This window comes from Mustela nivalis, assembly GCF_964662115.1.
Source record: "Mustela nivalis genome assembly, chromosome: 8".
Lineage (NCBI taxonomy): Eukaryota > Metazoa > Chordata > Mammalia > Carnivora > Mustelidae > Mustela > Mustela nivalis.
In genome coordinates, this window is record NC_139027.1 from 14,581,743 (window position 1) to 14,599,605 (window position 17,863).

General features: G+C 37.1%; 1 protein-coding gene and 1 long non-coding RNA gene across 17 annotated transcripts in view; one reads left to right on the forward strand and one right to left on the reverse strand.

Annotated features, from left to right (window-relative positions):
• On the forward strand, positions 1-10,625 carry LOC309871309. Its single transcript, XR_014315198.1, has 2 exons — positions 1-3,876; positions 3,946-10,625. It is a non-coding gene; the product is annotated as an uncharacterized lncRNA (long non-coding RNA).
• The window catches only part of PUM2 (pumilio RNA binding family member 2), a 103,400-nt gene that overhangs the window by 37,058 nt on the left and 48,479 nt on the right, over positions 1-17,863 (reverse strand). For all 16 annotated transcript variants that reach the window (XM_082744198.1, XM_082744197.1, XM_082744196.1 and 13 more), the window contains 3 exons: positions 16,367-16,492; positions 13,234-13,376; positions 11,927-12,056 (listed from right to left, as the gene is read on the reverse strand). In XM_082744198.1, coding sequence (XP_082600324.1) covers positions 11,927-12,056; positions 13,234-13,376; positions 16,367-16,492 — 399 coding nt within the window. The remainder of the gene's footprint in view (positions 1-11,926; positions 12,057-13,233; positions 13,377-16,366; positions 16,493-17,863) is intronic.

The following is a 17,863-nucleotide window of genomic DNA, read 5'->3' on the forward strand; positions in this document are numbered from 1 at the left end:
AATATTAAAATAAATGTTTACTAATGAAAACATTATAGAAACATGCATGTTTGTTTACCCCTGCTTTTGTGTTTATCAACCAGAAAATATAATTACATACTGTTAATATAAAATCATTGAGTAGTTATAATATGAAAAGCAAACACATCCGGGAAGATATTATTTAAAATATATGGAAACATGATACAGTGAAAGTAAAATTGTTTTCTCTAAATTTTAAGAGCTGCCTTCCATTTATGGACCACAGAATTTTGAGGTACCTTCGATACAGAAACTACCAGCTATCAAGCACGGATACCTGAAAAATATTACCTAATAGTTCTGAGAGGAAGAGGAAAAACTAAGGCATGCAAGGCAGAACACTGTAACAATTGTTTATTATGCAATTTTAATGAAGTTCTAAACCAAGTGCCTCATTACCAGCATTCAATTAAGACTTTCATTTGTAAGCATCCATTTAAAAACTTAAGTCATGATGTAACAGATACTTTAAAATTGTACGGTAACTCTTTTTGTAAAGGTTCTCAAGCTAATGTTGCTAAAAATCATGGAGGCATTAGTTCTAGGATAGCCTTAAGCACAAGGCAGGTGACAATTTGCGCTATTCAGAACTACAGGAGAGTGAGGTCTACATCTTAGCAGCCTTTCTAAGTAGGGATTCCTTATCTTTACTACAGAGCAGAAAGGAACTATTGTGTTCAGAAAAGTGACTACTCTGCCAATTCTCCCAAAGATAGCATATAATAAGTACCACTCTAGAGGCACAGGAGAGAAGTTAACTACATACAGAAGATACTTTAAGCAGGAAAGCTTCTCCCCTCCCAGAAGTCAAGTTGAAAAAGGCTGTCTTATACTGCAACAAGGATTCAGGCTCAGCAGTCTGACAACCATTTGCAAAAAGGCACTGGCAACCTCTGACAGTTTTAAGTTCAAACAACCCTTTCACATGCAAAGGTTGTTTTTAATTAAGTAAGTAATTCTGACTGTTTTTGCAATGTTTCATTATAAATGAATAGACATATAGGGCAAATCTAGGAGGGAATGCAGAGCTTTCAAGTCCTCTCCTCACAGAATAAAGGTGATAATCTGAGAAATTATTCGATATCCAATGGGAGATGTCAAAGAGAAGTCATGACTTTAGAGGCGCCTAATGGCTTAGTTACTGGGTGTCTGCCTGCGGCTCAGGTAATGATCCATGGGTCTTGGGATCGAGTCCCCCATCAGGTTCCTTGCTCACTAAGGAATTTGCTTCTCCCTCTGCCTCCACCCCCCTCCACCCTGTCTCTCATGAATGAATCAGTAAAATCTTATAAATAAATAAATAAATAAATAAATAAATAAATAAAAGTCCTGACTTTAGAAGAGAAGACCAGGCTGGAGCTATAAACGATGAAATCACCAAGAAAATTCAAAAGGGATCTATGGACAGAGAACTTCACATTAAGAGGTTGGAGAGAGAAGGAATCAGGAAAGAAACCATGAAGCAATAGCCAGTAAGGATGAAAGAATTTGAGATGTGGCCTCTTGTAGGCCAAAGGATAAAGAATTTCAGTGAAGGCTCAATGATCAAGTATGTCAAATGCTGCTAAAAGCTATTAAGAATTCAGAATGGACCAATGGGATTAGCGACATGGATGTCATTACAGTAAGGGATGAAAGCCAAACTGTGGTAAATTGAGTCAAGAATGGAAGAACTACAAACAAGGACAGACAATGCTTCTGAGGAGTTCTGCTGTAGAAAGAGCCATAGGGGGAAAGTGGATGCTGAGTTAATTTTCTTTCAAGTACAGAAAATGTACTCTACTGACAAAGCACACAATACTTTGTGTTTAAGAATTTACTGTTATTTTGAAATAAAACACATAAAGAGTACAAAACCAAAAAGTACAATGACAACAAAATAATTGTAACCACCATCTAAGTTAAGAAATAGAAAACTGCCCAGAACTCTTTCTCTCATGTCCCTGCTCTACCATAATCTCTTCATGTTACACACTACTCTACTACCCATAAATGACTCCCTCCTTAACCATCATTTGTTTTGGTTTATTTAAAAATTTGCATGTATGTATAGACACATACATTTCCATTATTGTATAGCACCTCACTGGATCGATACCACAATGCCTTCATCTGTTCTACATTTACACCATTCCCTATTTGGGGACACTGCCAATAGTATTGCTATAAGCACTGTGGTACATGTATCCTGGTACATTAAGTATGCAGATTTTCCTACTCCAAGGTATGTCATCTAAGGAGTTGACACAATGATTGTGCAAATTTACACTCTTAATACTTTGGTATTTCAACTGCTCTGTGACATTAACACCACTTTATATTCTTAGACTTTTAAATGTGGCTAATCTGGAAGATAAACAGAAGTAATCCGTTGTGGTTTTGATTTCTTCCTAGAAGGAGGTTGAGCAACTTTTCAAATGCCAACTGGACATCTGGATTTTCTCTTGGAAGGGGCTAGTTCAAGTCTTTTACCCATTTTCCTATTGGGCTGCCTTATCTTAGTAGTTTAGAATTCTTTATGTTGTATCTAAGTCTTTCACTATTTTAATATGTGGCAAATATCTTTTTCCATTCCTAGCCTGACCTCCTATTCTCTTTACAGCGATGTCTGCGGTAATGGTGTCAAATTTATTATTTCCTTTATTTTTATAATAAGTTCCCTATATTCTAATTGCTTTAAAATTCCACTTTTCATATATAGGTCTAAAAATCCAAATGGAGTTGGTTATTTAACACAAAGTAGGGCTGAGGTTCAGTTTCATCTTATTTCCCAATCAACTGTATTTCACCTTTCTTGTAAAACAAGTTATTCCCCTCCTTAAAGCTTTGTAGGGTTTCTTTGCTCTTAGGTGTCATTTCTCTGGGGAGCTCACCTTTGGGGTCTCTACTCTGTTCCACTGGTCTGTTTCTCTCTCCATGCAGTAATTTTAACTGCAGCTTTAGAGTAAGTCAGAACAGAGCAAGTCCTTTTACTTATTTGTTAAATCTGTGTGGCTTTATCTTGATTGACCCCTTGCATTTTCATTAAATTTTCCTACCAGCTTTCAAAATACCATAGGAAGAACTGTTAGCAATTCTGTTTGGAAATGACTGAAACTACAAGTTAACAGGGGGAGAAGTGACGTATTTAAAGTATCAACCTATTCAGATGTATCTCTGTTCAGGCATCCTTTAATGTCTCAGCAAACCTGCTTCTCATAGAAATCACACTTCCATAAATTTTTTTTTTTAAATTTATGGGTGCCTGGGTGGCTCAGTTGGTTAAGCAACTGCCTTCGGCTCAGGTCATGATCCCGGAATCCTAGGATCGAGTCCCACATATGGCTCCCAGCTCCACAGGGGGTCTGCTTCTCCCTCTTGACCTTCTCTCCTAAATAAGTAAAATCTTTAATTTTTTTTTAAATTTAGCCGGAAGTACTTGCTACTGCTCTAAGTAACCAGCTTTAAATTTTTTCATTTTCAGGGGCACCTGGGTGACTCAGATGATTAAGCATTTGCCTTTGGCTCAGGTCATGATCTCTGGATCCTGAAAATCGCATGGGGCTTCCTGCTCAGCAGGGAGTCAGCTTCAGCCTCTCCCTCTGGTCCTCACCCCAACACCCCCCCTCATGCTCTTACTCACTTCCCCCAAATTTTTTTTAAATTTTTCAAACAATATGCTAGTAAAAGATTTTTAAACTGATTTTCATATCCAAAAATCTTAACACTTTAATCCTAATACTTTATCTACTTTATCATTTAATAGACAATTCTATTTTCTCATAGTGAGTTTTAGTTCTCCCTTTACAGAATTTTCTCATCTCTCTCCCATATTATAGCAATTGCTAGGGTCTCTAACATGCTGAAACCGGTCTTGTTCCCAGTCTTAAAGAAAACTTTTTAAATTATTTTTTAAATTTAATTTTATTTTTTCAGTGCTTCAAGACTGTTTATGTTAAAGAAAACTTTTCAAAATATTTCCCATAAAGAGGTAGTTAATCATGGAGGGGGGAGTCAATTCCCCCCTTAGCATATTAAGTAAGTTCTAACCTGCCAGAGGCTTTTTGTTTTTAATCAATATATGACTTTGTTATGCCTTTCCTGTATCTTTAGAGAATTCCTTCCTTGAGACTGCTTTCTTTTTAATCTTTTAATGTGGCAAATTACACAATGTGACTTCCTGAAGTTCCTTGTGAATTCTTGGGATAAAATCAACTTCTTCATCGTGTATTATTCTGCTTATATACTGCGAGATCTGACTTGCTAATATGTAATTTAAGATTTCTAAATCCTAGGATGCCTGGGTGGCTCAGTTGGTTAAGCGGTTGCCTTCGGCTCAGGTCATGATCCCAGCATCCTGGGATCGAGTCCCACATCGGGCTCCTTGCTCAGTGGTCCGCCTACTTCTCCCTCTGCCTCTGCCTGCCTGTGCTCAAGCTCTCTGACAAATAAATAAAATCTTTAAAAAAAAAAAATTTTCCCTAAATCCTATTTCTAAGTGTGATTGGCCTGTAATTTTTCTCTATACGGTCCTTGACAGATTTTACTTTTTTTTTTTTTTTGGAGATTTATTTGACAGAGAGATACAATGAGAGGGAACACAAGCAAGAGAAGTGGGAGAGGGAGATGCAGGCTTCCCTCTGAGCAGGGAGTCTGACTTGGGGCAAGATCCCAGGACCCTGGCATCATGACCTGAGCCGAAGGCAGACTCTTAACTGACTGAAACACCCAAGTGACCCCCCAAATATTTGGCTATGTTTAAGGATTTGTAATTTTAAAGCAGATTTTATGAAGAGATGAAGACTAAGAAGTATTACGGTAGAATGATTTTTACTTTCCAATCAATGTAAATTTACGTTTTTATTTCTACTTAATACTGAAGGTACGTTTTATGTTTCAAGTTTTTATGTGAATTCTAGTTAACGTATAGTGTAATATTGGTTTCAGTAGAATTTAGTGACTCACCACTTACATACAATACTCAGCACTCAGCCTGACTGCCTTTTTTTTTTTTTAAGATTTATTTATTTATTTGACAGAAAGAGATCATTAAGTAGGCAGAGTGAGGGGAAAGCAGGCTCCCCACTGAGCAGAGAGCCAGATGTGGGGCTCGATCCCAGGAACCCAGGATCATGAGCCAAAGGGAGAGGTTTTAACCCACTGAGCCACCCAGGCATCCCTACAAGTGCTGTCTTTAATAACCATCCCTCCACCCACCCTCAGTGTATTCTCTATTAACAAGAGTCTGTCTTATGGTTTGCCTCCCTTTTTTTTCCCCTTACCTCACGTTCATCTGTTGTTTCTTAAATTCCACATATAATTGAATCATATGGCATTTATCTTTCTCTGGTTGACTTATTTCACTTAGTATAATACACTCTAGCTCCAACCACATCATTGCAAATGGCAAGATTTCATTCTTTCTAATGGCTGAGTAATATTCCATCGTGTGTGTATATATACACACATCTTTAATTCATCATTCAATGGACATCTGGGCTCTTACCACAGTTTGGCCATTGTTGATAATGCCACTTTAAACATCGGGGTGCATGTACCCTTCGAATCAGTATTGTTGCATCCTTTCAGCAAATACCTAGTTAGTGCAATTGCTGCACCACAGGATAGCTCTATTTTTTTTTGTTTGTTTGTTTAGGGTAGCTCTATTTTTTAACTGTAAGGAACCTCCTTACTGTTTTCCACATTGGCTGTACCCGTCTGCAGTCCCACCAGCAGTGTATTAGAGTTCCCCTTTCTCTGCATCCTCACCAACATGTTTCTTGTATTGTTAAACTTAGCCATTCTGACAGGTATGAGGTGGTATCTCTTTGTAGTTCTGACTTGTATTTTCCTGATGCCAAGTGATGTTGAGTAGCTTTCCATGTGTCTAGTATAATCAACTGTGTGTCTATGGAAAAATGACTATTCAAGTCTTCTCCCCATTTCTCGACTGGATTGTTTTTTGGGTGTTGAGTTTGATTAAGTTCTTCATAGATTTTTAGATACTAACCCCTTACCAGATGTCATTTGCATACATCTTCTCCTATTCTGAAGGTTGCCTTTTCGTTTTGCTGTTTCCTTTGCTGTGCAGAACTTTATCTTGATGAAGTCCCAGTAGTTCATTTTTGCTTTTGTTTCCCCTTACCTCAGGAGATTTGTCTGGTAAAAAGTTGCTATGGCTGATGTCAGAGGCTGCTGCTGTGTTCTTCTCCAGGATTTTGATGGTTTATCTCACATACAGGTCTTTCATCCATTTTAAATTTATTAGTGTGTGTGGTATAAGAAATTGGTCCAGTTTCATTCTTCTGCATATAGCAGTCCAATCTTCCCAAAACCATTTATTGAAGAGACTTTTTTCCACCAGATATTCTTACCTGCTTTGTTGAAAATGAGCTGATCATACAGTTGTGGGTCCACTTCTGGGTTGTTTTGTTCTATTTATGTATGCATCTATTTTTGTGCCAGTACCATACTGTCTTGACGATTACAACTTTGTAATATAGTCTGGGTCCAGAACTGTGACGCCTTCAGCTATGCTTTTCTTTTTCAAGATTCCTTTTGCCATTTGGGGTCTTTTCTGGTTCTATACAAATTTTAGGATTGTTTGTTCTAGTTTTATGAAAATGCCAGTAGTATTTTGACATTGTACACACTTATTATTTATTTAGTGTTTCGATTATGCTAGTACCGTAAAATGACTTGGGAAGCAAACCCTCTTTTTCTATTCCCTAGAATTTTAAAAATTGAAATTAGGGGTGCCTAGGTGGCTCAGTCGTTACGTGTCTGCCTTCGGCTCAGGTCGTGACCCCAGGGTCCTGGGATCGAGCCCCGCACCAGGTTCCCTGCTCAGTGGGAAGCCTGCTTCTCCCTCTCCCATTTCACTGCTTGTGTTCCCTCTATCGCTATCTCTCTGTCAAATAAATAACATCTTAAAATAAAATAAAAATAAAATAAATAGAAATGATTTCCTCCTCAAATACCTAGTATTCAGCACTTAATGTTTGCCTTAAGATTTTGTGAGGGAAAATTTTGGTTACTCCACTGATTTTCTTAATGGTAATGGACTTCAGATTTTCTATATAGCCTCCAGTCTGGTAAGTTACATTTTTCTAGTTATTTGTCCATTTGGTCTAAATTTTCCATTTGTTAATATGAGATTGTTCCTAATACCTTCCAATGATTATTAAATTTTTCTGATAATGGCTATTTATGTCTGTTCTAATTTTTTTGATAAGTCAGAGTTTTATCAATTTTATTAAGTCTTCTCAAAGAAAGTAACTTTTGGTATAACCTGACTCTTTACTGTAGATTTGCCATTGATTTCATTCACATCAGCTCTCACCTTTATCATTTGGTTTTCTTCTTTCAAATCTTTGGGCTTATTCTTTTCCTTTTATAGTTCCTATAGAAACTTACTTTCTACTGTACGCATTTGAGCCTCTTATAGTCCCCACTTCTATGTTGGTTTAGGTGTAGTTCATAAGCTTAAATTTTTAGCATTTTCATGATCATTCAGTTCAAAAGCTTCTAATTTCTATTTATCTTTCTACTACTGAGCAAGTGTAAAAAGACACAGGAGCTAAAAAACAAAAACAAACAAACAAAAAAACCAGTCATGGTCTCCACATTCAAAAACTGTATAGTAGAGGAGGTAATGTACCATTTCCTTAATTCTAAGATGCCATTTGAAGACATGACACTGATCTACTAAACTACCTTTCAGGGAGAAATAGAAAAAGCTGTTCCACTCTAAGACATTTTCTACCTTTCAACATGGTAGTAAGTGCAGACTAAAGAAAATAAATCACAAATATAGCTAATGAAATGCAAGGCAGACAGCAGTACTAAAGAAAGGTGCAAGTTATGTGCTACAGATGGGAAAAGGAAGAGTAATTATTAATGAAAAAGCACTGGTAAAGAGATTAAGAAGATATCATAGAAAGGATTTTAAAGAATGACAAGCAAAAAAAAAAAAAAAGAATGACAAGCAAAGCTAATTACAAAATGTTTATTAACCTACGTTAAAAATAGGAAAATGTTAAACTCTACATCTCAATTCTGCTTAAAATGTACAAAAGGTTACTTAAGTGAAAAGCCATTAGTTAGTAGGGCTAGAGGCATAAAAGTACAAGTATTTTTGAGGGGCAGAATATGATCTAGTGTGTTAAAGCATAGGACTATAGAAGGATACTACCAATCAGTCTGGGACTAGATCACTAAAACTGTTAAGAACCAGAATGGTATAAACCTGTATTTTTGAATGGTAAGTGAAAGGAGAATAAAGAGATGAAGAGAAAAGCCTGGAGGCAGAGTTAGTGGGAGGATAAGGAAAAGGCTGCACAAGAACAGCAGAGATAAAAGAAATGAACAGGAGACAGAATGAGTAAGAACAGACAAGTTACTTAATGTGAAGCACAGAAGAGAATCAAGAGTTGAAGATGATACTGCGGCTGAAACCAGAAGTTTCTAGTTCCAGAGGATAGTGGACAGCCTTGAGGGTGTGGAACCAAGTGCACCTGCCTCACTGAGGTATGCAGATAGGGGTGTCCATGGCCCTGGTTCTCTGGCCCATGGGCCTGGGGCCAGGGCGCAGCAGAGATTGCTTGCTAGCTTCTCTCTCCTCCCCTCAACCCCTCCACACTACTCCTAGGTAAAGGCGGCCAAGCCGAGGCTTCAAGAGCAGTGGTCTGAGCTCCCACTCCAAGTGTGAATTCATCTTAATAGTTGTGGAATAGGCCTACCTTCTAGTTTGTACTTCAACACTATAGCCAGATGGACAGCATAATTTTCAGGAGTCCAGAATCAACACTGGGTTATTTTCTTAAGATTAAACCTTCAAAGTCCACTTACATGTAGCACAACCATGTGCAAACTTGAGTGTGAATATGATCTGCCATCAAGGAGACCTTTCTCTTGAGCTCAATCAACATTAATGGTTTGAAGAAGAGACACCCCCCCATCTGACCAAATTCAGCCAGACAAATTAAATCAGTCTTTCTGAACAAGAGTAAAACTGTACAAAGGTGGCCTGACCACTCCTTTCTGCTTGCCCCACCACTGAGCAGCCCCCCCAGGATGGCCACCTACATGGAGATCGTGCCCTGTACAAGGGTACGTTGCTGAAATAACCCATGACCGCTGAAATCCTGTAGGGCTCCACTCACCAGGCTGAGACAATGTGGCTCATTTTCTAAGTTGTACCAAGGTACCCTGTATGGGCTAGGGGCAGTTCTGACCATCCCAGTTTTATCCAGGATTATACTCCTTACCCCATACCGAATGAAGAGTCTCATGAACAGATTAGGTTTATTGTAAAAGAGGAAATATTTGACCCGACTTGAAATTAATTGTATAGATAAAACTCAAAAGTATTACTATGGATAGGAATTATGTTTGTATGTATTTATATGTGTGTATATCTAGTTAAGTGAATATACATTTGTATGTATCAGAAATTGGGACAACTTAAACTTAGTTAATGTTGAAAATAAAACTAGTTTGGGTACTGGGGAAAAAAGAGGATAGTGGAATTAATAGTGAAATAGAGTACACAGAAAGGTAAGTAAATCTGGGAGAGAGTTCATTTTTTGACACTGTCAGTTTGAGGAGTGGCTGAAACGCACACATCGTAATGTCCTATACGAAAGCAGAAATGTGTTAAGTGTCCAGCAAAGAATCCAAGATGTAGACATAAACTCATTTAGTATACTGGTGTCAGGATGATGGCTGAAAAGGTCAAAGTAGATAAACTTTTCCTGACAAAAAAGTAAAGTATCTACTGTCCCAGTAATGGAAGTTCAGTTCAAAGAGGAAAGTAACTTGACCAAGGTCACACAACTAAGGGATACAACAATTTGGTAGACCTGATTCCAGAAAGTCTAATCACTAGCCAGACTATCTTCCATTTTTAAGGAAGATACTTTCCATTATACACAGAGGAAAGTGAGACTGATAAAAAGCATGAGTAAGGTAGGAAAGTCAGGAGAATAAAATATCACAGGAGGTAGATAACAGCAAAGGAGTTGTAGAGAGTTGGACATCGTCAATATGATCAAATACAACAAAGAACTGAGAAAATTAAGAATGGAGGAAAGGAGGTCACAATTTGCAATTGTTACTGAGTTAATGTTAGGATTACTGCAAAGGAATCATGGAAGCAGCGCTTAAAAGTTAAGTGAGGGGTAGAAAGAGGAGCCCAGGGGTGCCTGGGAGGCTCGGTGGGTTAAGCCTCTGCCTTTGGCTCACGTCATGATCTCAGGTCCTGGGTTGAAGCCCTGCATCGGGATCTCTGCTCAGCAGGGAGCCTGCTTTCCCCCCTCTCTCTCTCTCTCTCTGCCTGCCTCTCTGCCTACTTGTGATCTGTGTCAAATAAATAAATAAAATCTTTAAAAAAAAAAAAGAAAGAAATAAAGAGGAGCTCAGAGTAGTCTTAGCAGTGTCTTCAATAAACTCTCAGCTCAGTTCCCTTTAGCCTTGTTTCCATGTCTCTCCATATCTACAACTTCAGCTTCCCAGTACATTCTCAAAGGTCTCTAATCCACAATGGCTCCAGGAAAGCAGCTTCCCTGAAGCAAGTACATGGCTGGGGTTAAAAAAAAAAAAAAGAAAGAAAGAAAGAAAGAAAGAAAATGAGAACCACATCCATTCTATTATTTGTACTTCAGGGACTGCAGTACTAACATCTTCTCTTTATCCAGAGGGCTAGACAAGATGATAAAATGAGAAAATAGAATGAATGCAATGAATTGAGAAATCCTTAAAAGTAACATACAGAAGTATTCAGCAGCACAGAACACATAAAAGAAACCCTCAACGACATATGTTCCCATACTTTAAACACATTTCCTAAGTGATATGAATAGAAAATATAACTGCATTACCAGAACTCACATTTCATTAATAAGTAATCTATATAACTACTTATATACTAAGACTGAAAAAATAGCATACTTAAAAGAGAAAGTGAGTCTTCAGGAGTGAAGAGAATGTAGAATAGGAAGTGACCTATTACCTACTGATATTCAAATGCAGCTTTAAATTTCACTTTGAAAATGTAACAAGTGCTGCTTGTTTCGGATTAAAAAATACCTTCTTTCCATTATTACTAAAGTAGTAAATTTGTATCTATAATTTTGTATTAAAAAAATCTACTTCACAAAAACATGTATTTTGCTGGCCCTTTCTGAGAGTTGTAGTCTGTTAATGGGAAGAAACTTTTGTAACTTTCTTTGTATTAGGCTTTCATAGGCATATTTTCAAAGACACTGTCCAAGTTATAAGTAACAACAGTTTATGGGTGCCTGGGTGGCTCAGTTGGTTAGGTGGCTGCCTTCAGCTCAGGTCATGGTCCTGGAGTCCCGGGATCGAGTCCTGCACCGGGCTCCCAGCTCCACAGGGAGTCTGCTTCTCTCTCTGACCTTCTCTTCTCTGTCACTGTCTCTCTCTCAAATGAATAAATAAAATATTAAAAAAAAAAAATACAATACTATAAAATGAGCTGAACACAATGGAACAATGTTCAAAGTGGAAAATTTTAGCTGCAAACTTCTCAGTATTAACAAAATGACTTTCTTTGGCTGCAATGGCAAAGAGAAACAAGATTTATCTTACATGCCAACTCTAAACTGATTTTATTTCTTGAAGGACTGCTTCAGAATTCTGTGTGGTGAGCTGGGAGAATGCCACAGCTTATGCCATAAACAGAAGAAAAAAACGGACACATTAAGAACCCTAGTACATGTATGCCATCCCTGCTAAGTCTCACAATAGTACTGATTTCAACTACTGACATCTGAGCTCTAAAATACTAACTACAATGTAAGCAAGATTCTAAAAACACTTCTTGATTTTTTTCACTCTTCAATGTGAGTGTCTACATTTAACATTTCAAACCTATGCAAACTTCTACGATTAACTAACTATATACCTGGCATGCCGGTAGCAAGACCCTGACCAAAGGCCAAAGTTGGATTTGCTGCTGCGAGTGATTCTGCCTGCTGCCCTTGTTGGCCCTGATTGGGAGTAAGAGGGCGCTGACCTGCTCCAGCTCGGAGAACCTACAAAGGACAAATGATTTCCTTAAAAATGAAATTATCAAATAACAGATACATAAATTTATCCCAGGCAACTCTGTACATAGGATAAAGGATCTCTGGATAGTCTTTGAACATATTTATTATGTGCAATGAAATGCTGATTTAGCATGAAAAAATGTAAAATATTTAAATTCAAAAACACAATCACTGGCTCTTGACAACTAGAACAATCTTAAGTAATATGGAGATTTTAGAAGGCCTTTGGGAAAAATTATTTCTAGTATTTGTGCTCTTTAACTTACCAATGTAGTATTAAAATAAGAAATTTATTTGGAGGGAGGAATGGCAAAAATCTTAGATCATATTTATTTCACAAAGACAGATACCAATTCAGGACAAGGGGGATTCATTGTTAACACCACCTGTGTAAGCCTCACACATAGGTTTGTGTCTTGTTCAGGTAGCATATTTTCATGTTTGCCCAAAGAATTTATTAAATCACGCTGTAGTATAATCTATAAGAACTGAGCCAAAGGACAGTTTCAATACAACATCAATATAGTATTCAAATATATAAAGGAAATTTAGACAAAATTTAGCTGTCAAGTAAACCCTGTACTTGGCATTAAACTGCTTCTTCGGTGTAATTATGAAGAATCTGACAACCAGAATTCTGAAATCAATAGTGTTTCCACATTTATTAAAATAGTTCCAGGAAAGCGGGGGATTGGGGAGGGATAGGGACACCTGTGCAATAAACATTTTCTATTTTAAGAAGTTAAATCTAATGTTTAGTGAAAATATTTTCCTCTTGCTTAAAAATATAAAGTATGCAGGAATCTTTTCCTGATCAGATATATAGTAATATTCAAAATAGTACTTTAAGTACCGAGAAGAAAATAAAGTGATAATTACTTGGATAGGGAAATTAGCACACCTGGAGAGGGGATGAAAAGAAAATTAAAAATTGCTAGAAATTTCAAGACAGTTTCATAACAGAAACACAGAAATAGAATACAGCCAAATCTTTATATTCATATAATTAGAAAAAAATATAGTCCATATACTTGTATACCAACTAGATACTAGGTACTATATTACACACTGAAGAAGATGAAAAGACACAGATCTTGAAAACAAAGAACTCCTGGAATTTCAAGACTCTCCAGGTATTAATTTAATGAAGGCAGGCCTATACCTGTTGCTGTCCAGGCTGAGCTTGTGATGCTGCTTGCTGATTTGCTGTGTTGTTTGCCGCAGCTGCAGCTTGTTGCTGAAATAAATTGGCTGGATACACCCCCCACGGAACACCATAATACTGAGGTGGAACCACTGCCGGACCTAAACCCCACAACCCACCCCACCCCCCCAAAAAAAGAGTTACTTACATTTTATAGATAAATGAAGTCAGTTACCATTAGATCATAAAAAGGAACAGTATATTAAGACTTAGAGCAAATGTCCTTATAATTCTCTTCTCACTTAACACCTGCTACATACTTTCTATTTTTTTTCTGATTCTATTAGGGGGACAGTTTCATTCAGATATGACTATTAAAAGACAAAGTATTCAGGAGTGACAGCAATGGCCTTAATGGAGATGATAAAGCTAAAGTCAAGAGAGCCAATGAATTGACAGGACACTTAGCAATCTATGCAACATTTACTGAATGCCAGCTGATGGGTTTGATACTAGAAAACATATAGTATTTTTAGGAAACATTAGATTTCTTAAAATTGTAGGGTTTACTATGTTCAATTCAAATTCTCTTTATTAAAAAGGTCATTTTCTGACTACAGAAAAGAATTAAAACAATAAAAAACACTTTATCTTTTTATCTGCAACCTACAACATAAAAATAGGAAACATTCTGGTACCAAGCTCACTACAACTGTTACTTGAATTGTAAATCTTCCATTTAAAAATATTCTTTTTTAAATTAAGTTTTTATTAAACATATTTTTCACATCTGGAACAGAATTAGTCACAATTCTCCTAAAACAACTGAAAATCACATGAAAACAAATGAAACTTCAGTGTTTATATGATTAGGAAAATGGACTAGTGAGTCAAGACAAGAAAGAACTGGGGCGCCTGGGTGGCTCAGTAGGTTAAGCCTCTGCCTTCGGTTCGGGTCATGATCTCAGGGTCCTGGGATGGAGCCCTAAATCAGGCTCTCTGCTCAGCAGAGAGCTCGCTTCCTCCTCTCTCTGCCTGCCTCTCTGCCTACTTGTGATCTCTCTGTCAAATATGAATAAATAAAAAAAAACTTAAAAAAAAAAAAAAAGACAAAAAAGAATTAGGTAATACAAAGCAGAGACACAGACATGTGAAAGCAAAGTAGGAAAAATAGAATTAATTGTTATTGTTCTATTCTACTTTAAGGTAATATTTGCTTCTAGGAGAGGAAAAGACCATGTACACAACATGGCCCACCATTAGTAAGCTAATGAGTAAGATGTCATCATTACTGACTGATATAATAAAGAGGGCCTAAAATCCCACAGATTTTGATTTTAATATTTTAACACTTTGTAAAGTTAAACTCTTGGTTTTACTTTGTTTTGGAGGAAAATAAACCCCAGTACAATTGACTGAATCAACTAAAGTAAAAAGCATTAAAAAAATTTAGATAAAATATATTTCTGAAGATAATTTAAACCAATCTATAATGAGAACTATTAACAGGATTTATGAAGGAAGAATACATTATCAAAACAAAAGTCAAGACACCTACCTAGAACCTCTCTGTCTAAAACAGAAGCCAGAGGCCATTTGTGGCTACATAAGAATTAAAAAACTGGATAGCCCAAACTGAGATGTGCTGGAAGTATGATACATATGCAAGATTTTGAGGACTCCTCCCAGAGTGGTTTTGTGTGTGTATGTGTAAAAGATCTATTAGTAACTTAAAATTATATTAAGATGATATTTTAGATATTTTGGCTAAATCAAATATTGAAATTAATTCTACGTTTTTTTACTTGCTTTTTAAGGTTGCCCCTAGAAAAACCTAAATTACATTATTTGGCTCACATTGTATTTCTACTGGGTAGCACTGGTCTTTTGCCTAAGTCCAGAATGCCTAGAATGCTAACTCTCAAAACTAACAATTTCTTAAAGGAGTTTCTTTAGATTCCATAGATTGTATGATAAACCAAAACTTTACATACTAACATCCAGTTAACCAGCACCAAGACAGTTCATCCCTTCTTTATGGAATCACATGCAGATCTATACGAGAAACTACTAAGTATGACAGATGAGTTCCCGTCTGCTAAGCAAGCTATCAAACAAAAATTCGAAATTAACATTTATTTTCTGACTTCTTAATATTTTAAGTCTTGAGTATAAATAAAGAGTACCAAAGTGTCAAGAAAAGAGTAACTGTTCTTTGGTCATGATAGTAACTATCAGCAGTGGTGTTTAAAACGGTCTTATTCATCAGTGACAATTCGTATCAGTGAACAAAGTAAAAAAAAAAACAACACACGGTAGTCTAGAGTTATGAAATTCAACTGGCAGGCTTACTCCAGTGAACATACATCTCTGTAGCTGATATTACCTTGTTTCTGCCTGTGACCAACATAATAACCCATACCTTAGACTCATTAATTTGTCTCTATACCCAACTTAGTCTAAAATAACCTCCTCATAATCGTACAGAAAATCAACAAATTGCTTTGCTCAACAGGATGGTACCTGACCAGCACATAACTCTTGCAATAAATATAGTTTTGGGTTTAAAAATATTTGCCCCCCCAGCTTTATGGCTATACCACTAACACATAACATTGTATAGTTTTGGCTTTCATTTTAGATTTTTAGTGGTAGTTTCAGTTTTGGCAGTTAGTTCTTTTCCAACTCCAATTCTCCATTTTGCCCCTCAGTTGGCTTGCACATTTTTAAATAGCTAAAAAAACTAACTACTTTCTAAATACTCATTCTCTCAAGATTGCTGAAGCTCCTTTACCTCATACTCTCCCTGACATGGGTATTTACAGCACCTAGCCCCCATTTATTTTATGAGAAGTGATGTTATTTTGCCAGGTCTCTGTGGTTAATAGCACTGGTCACAAAAGGGAAGATCTGCAGTTGACAATGTAAGATTTCCAAAACTACAAAATTAAAATGTACATCAACTATGCATGAGGCTTTTTCCTAGCACTACAATAGGAAAAATAGTAAACTAACTCTGGAAACTTCAGCTCATTTCAGATAAATGTTTCATTTCCTAGGTACTTCAAATTGACCAAATAGACAAAAACAAAGTTTATACCAGAATTAAAACTAAATCCATAATAAGCAACAAGGCTGGACAGTGAGGTACCTGCTAATGTTGCTGCGGCAGCCAATCCCGCCGCAGTGTATGGGTCAGTCCCTGGAGGAGCAGCACTGATAATATATGGATTTGGCACAAATGCAGCTGGAGCAAGGCCTGCTGAGAATACACCAGCTGCGTATAAAAAGGGAGAAATAATGAGTGAAAATGAAAAGCATGATTTTCTTCATTAGGTAAAATCATTTCTATACTTCATCTGGAGTGGGGAGGAGAGAGTATGTAATGGTTCAAATTCTGATTAACTGAATGAGCTTGGGCATGTAACTAACACAACCTGATTCAGATTCCTCATTTATGAACAGCTGTATCACCGCATCTTAAGAGGATTTTTTGTGAGAATTTAAATGATACTGAATATGAAATGACTACACAGAACTAGCACAACAGGCACACAATGAATGTTGAGAGCTAGAACTACTATTGTTCAACAGTAGTTTTTCATTAAATCTTTATTAAGCTGTACAATATGCTAAGGATTCAACAGTGAAGTCAGATATGATCTGCCCTCAGAAATCAATCCATCCAATGAGAAAAAACAGCAAGCAAATCAGCAATTAGTGTAAAAGTACAGTAAGTGCTATCGGCACAGAGAGAAGGGGTACTTAAGCTTCAGAAGCAGTAGGTAGGATGAAGCGTGGCTCTAGGGCAAGAGAAGACAAAACAAGTTATAATCAGAAGGAAGACCCATGAAGATCTTCCTGGGTTAACATAAGTAGTTTGGACTTTACCCCAAAAGCAACAGAAGAAAAATGAAGGGCTTTCAGCCGTATAGTGACTTTAAGGCAACTTCTGCATCTAATGTATGCCAATGTAAACTTCGTAAAGGCTAGGAAAAATTTTAAAATATTCATTTGCAATACCTATTAGACAAGAGAACTGCTGGTATCAAGGAATCACTGTGTGTAATATTTACCATAAGGTACTAACTACCAGAGGCGTGTCTTTTGGAAAATAATGGAGACGAGTTGAAGGTGAGGAGATAATAAAAGGGGCGTGTTAAAAGTAATCAAAAAGGTTCAATTTTAAAATATGATTACTGGGGTACCTGACTGACTCAGCTGGTAAAGCATATGACTCCTGATCTTGGGGTTATTGAGTCTGAGCCCCACGTTGGGTGAGGACATTACTTAAAAAGAAAAACTATTTTTATTTTTTTCAAGATTTTATTTATTTATTTGTTAGAGGGAGAGTGACAGCAAGCACAAGCAGGGGGAGTGGCAGGCAGAGGGAGAAGCAGGCTTCCTGCTGAGCAAAGAGCCAGATAATAGGACTCAATGCCAGGACCTGGGATCACTACCTGAGCCTAAAGCAGACACTTAACCAACTGAGCCACCCAGGTGTCCCAAAAAGAAAATCTTTAAAAATAAATAAATAGGGGTACCTGGGTGGCTCAGGGGGTTAAGCCTCTGCCTTCTGCTCAGATCAGGGTCCTGGGAGCCCCCTGGACCCCACATCAGGCTCTCTGCACAGCAGGGAGCCTGCTAC